Source organism: Marmota marmota, unplaced genomic scaffold (genome assembly GCF_001458135.2).
Source record: "Marmota marmota marmota unplaced genomic scaffold, marMar, whole genome shotgun sequence".
Classification (NCBI taxonomy): domain Eukaryota; kingdom Metazoa; phylum Chordata; class Mammalia; order Rodentia; family Sciuridae; genus Marmota; species Marmota marmota.
Window position 1 is genome coordinate 2,850,429 of NW_026000327.1, and position 5,987 is coordinate 2,856,415.

A 5,987-nucleotide genomic window follows, 5' to 3' on the forward strand; every position below is an offset into this window, starting at 1 on the left:
CCCCCCCCCCCAGCGTCCCTCCAAAAGTGCCCTCCGTGCAGAGAACACGTCCCAGCCGTGGCCAGCCTCCAAAGCCTGCCCCCCCTTGTCCACCTGCCTACATGGGGTTCCTGGCAGGGGACGCCACCTCGGTCCCTCGTCCCCCCCTGGATGCAGCGGGCACCCTGAGTGTGATTCTTTACGGTGTCCCCCGCTTGCTCTCCCCCCCAGATATCCACGACCAGAGCAGCAAGAAGCCGGTCATGGTCTACATCCACGGCGGCTCCTACATGGAGGGCACGGGCAACATGATCGACGGCAGCATCCTGGCCAGCTACGGGAACGTCATCGTCATCACCATCAACTACCGCCTGGGCATCCTGGGTAAGTGACCGAGGCCTGCCCCCGGCAGGGCCGCCCGGCTGTTGCAACCATGGCTTTCTGTCCAGGTGGGGCCCTCCTGCATTCGAATCCTGCGGCTCCGGGTCCCCGACAGTCCCACCACCTGTCTAACCTGAGTCTTTAAAGCCATCGAGACCGAGTGACACTTTGCGATGAAGGATGCCTCTTTCCTTTTGCTTGTGGGACAATGGTCGGTTCATCCAGAACCCTGCGGGGTCCTGGGGTCGCTGGTGACCGCGGTGCATAGCGCCTCTCCCTCTGGTTGTGCGGTGGTCGACAGGGTCAAGGTCGTCTTCATGTGCAAGAAGGTAGCGCCTCGGGTTTCCCAGCTCCATGGGGACCCAGGACCTTGTTCATTGCAGCCTTAGGCAATGGAATTCAGGTCTTGTGTGGACCAGGTGCCATCGTAGGGTGGAGAGGTCAAGGGCATTGAGGATGGTGCTGGGGGTTCAAGGTCAACTGTGCATTGAACACGTGGCCAAGTCGCGGGGGGATGGGGGGGTGGAGTCCAAGACGTCCCTCCTCCAGGGTCCTCCATGTTTTTGCCCAGTTCACGGAAAATATTCCCCAGTCTACAAAAAAGTGTTTGCAAGGCAAAAATAATAATAATAATAATAATAATAATAATAATAATAATAATAATAATAATTAAAATTAATCGAGTTTTTAATAAGGATGCCCTGGAGTTGCAAGGAATTCTGGGAATTTGCGGCAGCAGGAAGACCCTCCTGCAAAGATTCTTCCCATCAACTCAGCAAAATGTCAGACCTGTCAATCACAGTGACAGGCAGGAGCGTATTGAAGGGGTGGAGAGGGGAAGGGGACCCTCTCAAGGGACAGAGGGGTCCTCTCAGGACAGGCACAGCGTGCCCCTCCTGCCCTCCGGTTTTATGAGGGTCCCAGGGAAGTCCCCAGAGAGCCCCGCCCAGGTCCACCTCCTGACTTTGACGGACAGCTGTCTCCAAACTGGTCATCGCTGCAAAAATACTTGCTTTTCCTTGTGACGAAGGACGTGATGTCATGGCGAGTGGCTGGGAAGGGGACCCTCTCTGGGACCCCGGGAGGTGGTGGGTGGCAGGAGTCCGTCCCTGGCTGGGGAGCACCAGCTGCCCCCTCCCTGGTGCCCTTGGGTTTGATGGACGGCTCCTGCAGGGACCAGGTCCTCCCAGGGTGGACACGCACCCCCAGGGGCTCAGCTGCCTTCCGAGCGCCACGGTCCCCCCTGTCTGTCCCCCTGGTCCGTGCAAATCTCTGCGGTCCCCTGCGGCCGGCTTCTCTGGATGCTTTGGGGACAGGTTCTGGTCAGTGGCTTTCGGCCACCAGCTTCTGAGAGAGGCGCCTGGGATTCTTGGCGGTTGACAAAGGTCCTTCTTAGCCACGAGGTGGACGCGGAAAGTTGGGGCAGGGTCCCCACGGGGTCTTTTCATGTGATAAGGCCACTGTCCCCAAGGAGGAGCCTGCGAGCGGGAGGCAGCCCTGGGTCCCGGGCAGGGTCTCCTTTGGCTAAAATGCACAAAATGTTGTTTGGCCTCCGGGATGGGAGGCAGGTGCCAGAGGGAGGCTGGACCTCCAAGGAGCCTGGTTTCCCTCCCCCTCTCTCTCTCTGGGGGTCCCCTTCAGCCCTGGGGTTTCTCCTCATTCTGAAGGAGGCTCCATCTGGCCAGCACAGCTCGGGACACCCTGCATTTTGTTGATTTATCTTAAAGAAAAGAGAAAAAGAAAGAAATGCAAATACCCAGAAAGTCGGAGGCTGACCTTTAGCCATGGCGTCTTTAAAATAAAAAGTCCCGGGGAGACTTTTATTTTGTAACAGAGATCGCCCCCCCCTCCCCCCGCACCCTGCAGGGACCCAACCGAGGGGACTGGGCATCTCCATGGTGACCGTCCCTAAGACAAGAACTTAGATTTCCAGGAAAGATATTTTTAGTCCCCAGGGATCGGATCCAGGTGGGCTGACCCAGGGAGCCACATTCCTCAGCCTTTTTAAAATTTTTTTGATATTTTTATTTTGAGACTTGGTCTGCTTCTGTCCTCCCTGAGTTGCGGAGGCTGGCCTCCAACTTGCGATCCTCCTGCCCCGGCCTCTGGATCTTACGGGATCCCAGGTGTGCATCACTGTGCACAGATCATCAGCTGAAGATGCTAGGGGTTAGCCCAGTGGTAGGACTTTTGTGCAGTCTGTTTGCGTCTCTGGGTTCGATCCTGCAAATACCAAACCAGGAAAGAAAGAGAGAAACAGGATCCCAAGCAATTGTCCTGCATCGTCCTAATGAGCAAATGACTGTCCTATCTCCCCCAGGTCCTGGGAGGGCTGGACCCCCGGTGTTTTTTGAGGAAGGGCTTGTTCTCTGTTGTATACTATTTTGCATGGCAGGTTTGCAATACCAGCCACTCAGGACCCACAGGTTCCCATAGGGTGGTGTCGGGCGTCCCCACCTGTTGAGGACGCACCTTAGTATCCTCCTGAGCTGCGCGCCCTGCAGCCTCCCGCACCAATCGTAGCTCCCTCTCACCCCTGCACCTCCCAGCACCATGCGGACCCCTTCCTCCTGAGGAAATCCATCCAGCTAGACACTTGCAGAACTTCCCGATATTCTGTTATGTTCTGCAGATGCAGGAGGGATGGACTTTGGGGGTATGGCATGATTTGGGGTCTCACAGATGTCGTATCATGCTGTTGGTTTAAGTCAAACCTCCCTTTCCCCTTTAGGACCAAATCATCCCACACCTGCAGGGTGGGTGGATGGTGCTGGGTCGCTGTTGAAGGTACTGTGCTTAGTCGCTCTGAGCTCGCTGACCGGCAGGGGCTGCATCTTACCCACAAGGAAACCAAGTCTGAGTCCCCTGAGGCTGGTTTATTCTGGTCAAATGATTCTCCTGAATCGGGATCGGGACTCTGACATACTGAACCCCAAATCACCTCCAGTCTCTATCTTGATTTATGTGACCTCAGAGGGACCCTGACGGTCTCCTGAGCCCCAGCTTCGCCGTCTGCAGTTGGACACACACCGAAATAAGAGGCTCTGGCCGTTGGCCCAGGTCCGTCCTGGTGAATTTCTCTGTTCCGCAGAGAAAGATCCTTCATTTCTCATTCTCCTCCGTGAGCACATGACTGACAGTCCCCAATGGGACAAGGCAGGTGGCTCTCCGTGCCGCGGCGTCGGTCTCAGTGATGACATTCGCCCGTCACAACCCCAGGAAGTCTCAGAGCTGACACGGATCTCCATGGGATGAGGACCAGGGTGACCTCCGGGATCCGTTGACTTTGTTGGGTGCTCACCGTTGACCAGGTCAGGGAAGTGAGAAATGCCACCCCAGGTTGGCACGGCTTTTTTTGTCCACAGGTGACCGGTTGCATGAGCCCCTTGGGCTGCGCTGGGCACATACGTTTGGACACAAGTCAGAAAGGTCACATGCATCTGGCCGAGGTGACGGACAGAGAGAGGGGACTTGCAGGACGCCTGCAGGGACCTCAAGAAATGTGCCCTGACAAATAAAAAAATGCACGAATTTATCGTGCACAGGATGCTTTGAAAAGTGCACACGTAGCCTAGTGGCCCAATGACACACATTCACATACACGTTACCCCGTGTGTCATGTATTTGGGGGGTACAAGGTACAGACGCTGCTGTGTGATCAATTGGCGTTGTCGATGACGGCGTTTTACCTTTTTGCTGGCTGTGTAGTATTCTATTGGTGAGTGGGTACCATGTCGATTCCCCATCTTTTCAATGGTTGTGTTATAAAGTTGCATAACGGGGGGTGGGATTTGTCCTTACCTACTTGTACAAGCACACAATGGGGACAACGCAACTTAGCAAAGTACCACCTCAGCACTTCCCCCTCCATCCCGCCTCTACCAGTCCTCTCCTCTAGTAATCTACCTTTGATTTTTTTTCCGGGGGACGAGGTACGTACTGGGGACTGAACTCAGGAGCACTCAACCCCTGAGCCTCATCCACAGCCCTATTTTGCATTTTATTTAGAGACAGCGTCTCACTGAGCTGCTTAGGGCCTCCCTTTTGCCGAGGCTGGCTTTGAACTCGTGATCCTCCTGCCTCAGCCTCCCTAGCTCATGGGATGAGGGGCGTGTGCCACTGCACCCGGCTCTCCGTTTGATTTTTATGACCTGCAGCTGCACCTTTCTATTCCTTTTTCCCGCCTACCTTCTGCATAGGGGCCACAGTGACCCCTGAGTATGATTCTGGCTTATTTTGCTTAACATAGTCTCAAGTTCCACAATCTTCCTGCAAATGACACGATTCCATTCTTCTACATGGCTGAATAGTACTCCACTGTGTCTACACACCACAATTTTTTATGCATTCATTCATTCCTGGACACCTAGGCTGGTTCCACTGTTTGGCTATTGTGGATTGTGCTGCTATAAACACCCACGCCACTTATTATTATTATTATTATTATTATTATTATTATTATTATTTAATTTGTTTTGTAATTTTTTGTTTTTTCTTTTCTTTTTTTAATTTTTTTTTTTTTTTTGGTAATGTTTTGTTCCATCGAAAACCTTGATGATCATGCTGTAATCTGCGTGGACATTCAGATGTGTCTTCAAAGAATATTTGAAAAAGAAAAAAAATCATGTGGACACAGCGTCCATCTCTGTGCATGACAATATGCAGAACTTCCTGAATCTACTTATAAATGATTCAGAATTTCTTAAAGGGACCTGGAATATTTTTGCGCAGCGTAACCGTCCAGGAGGATCCCAATGTCCCCTAACCCATTTCCCGGAATCCTTGCTCTGTTGGATACCTAACCAGTCGGGTCATTTCCTTGTGCATTTATCATCCCTCAGGACACGCCCCACCCAAATGGTCCTTCCTGGAAAATTCTCCTTTCAAAGCCCCGAGGCCACTTAAGGTCCCCGACTGTGAAAGCCGCCTCCCTTCCCTCCGGGGCCTCTAAGGTGCCCGGCTGATGGCACTCAGTGGACGGAGACCTTGGCCGCTGGCTCCCTGGACACATCTGGACCTTCAGCAATGGACCTATAGGACTGGAGATGTCCACAGCATGGCCATAGCCCAGGCCCCGGGACGGGAGGCCCAGACAGGAGGTCGGCACATCTGGGACCAACCTGGGCCGTCGTCTGGGAAAAGACACCACGGGGCTGAGGGGGCGGCTGGGGGCAGAGCGCCTGGGGGTCTCCCATGGTGAATGAATCCATAAATGACATCGATGGACACACTGCCTCTGGGCATCTGAGGGTGGACACAGCTGACCATACTGTGACCAGCAGGAAGGACACACCGAGCGCCACTGAGCCAAGGGCCTCGGCCCCAGGACCAAGCATCAGGCCAGTGTTGGGCGCCCAGGGCCACCTTTCCCCGGTGTCACAGACGGGTGCTGTGGGTGACCACTGAGGCCCCCGCGGGGAGGGACCACGAGGAAGGGTCTGGGGACTCAGAGCGCTGAGGCTGCAGGACCTGGCGGACAGTGCACTAAGTGGAAGGGCGTGAATGACGGGGTCAGAATCCTGTCCTGTTGTGGGACGATGAGTGGCCCCAGGAAGGCAGGTCAGCAGGCTGTTAGATATTGATGAGTTTACGCCATCCATGTCAATTAGCATGTCATGAATATGTAT

At 54.2% G+C, this 5,987-nt stretch overlaps 1 protein-coding gene across 1 annotated transcript in view; it reads left to right on the forward strand.

Annotated features, from left to right (window-relative positions):
* Positions 1–5,987, forward strand: part of Nlgn4x (neuroligin 4 X-linked) — a 187,762-nt gene that overhangs the window by 118,780 nt on the left and 62,995 nt on the right. Inside the window, exon 6 of the mRNA XM_048797403.1 lies at positions 211–363. Coding sequence (XP_048653360.1) covers positions 211–363 — 153 coding nt within the window. The remainder of the gene's footprint in view (positions 1–210; positions 364–5,987) is intronic.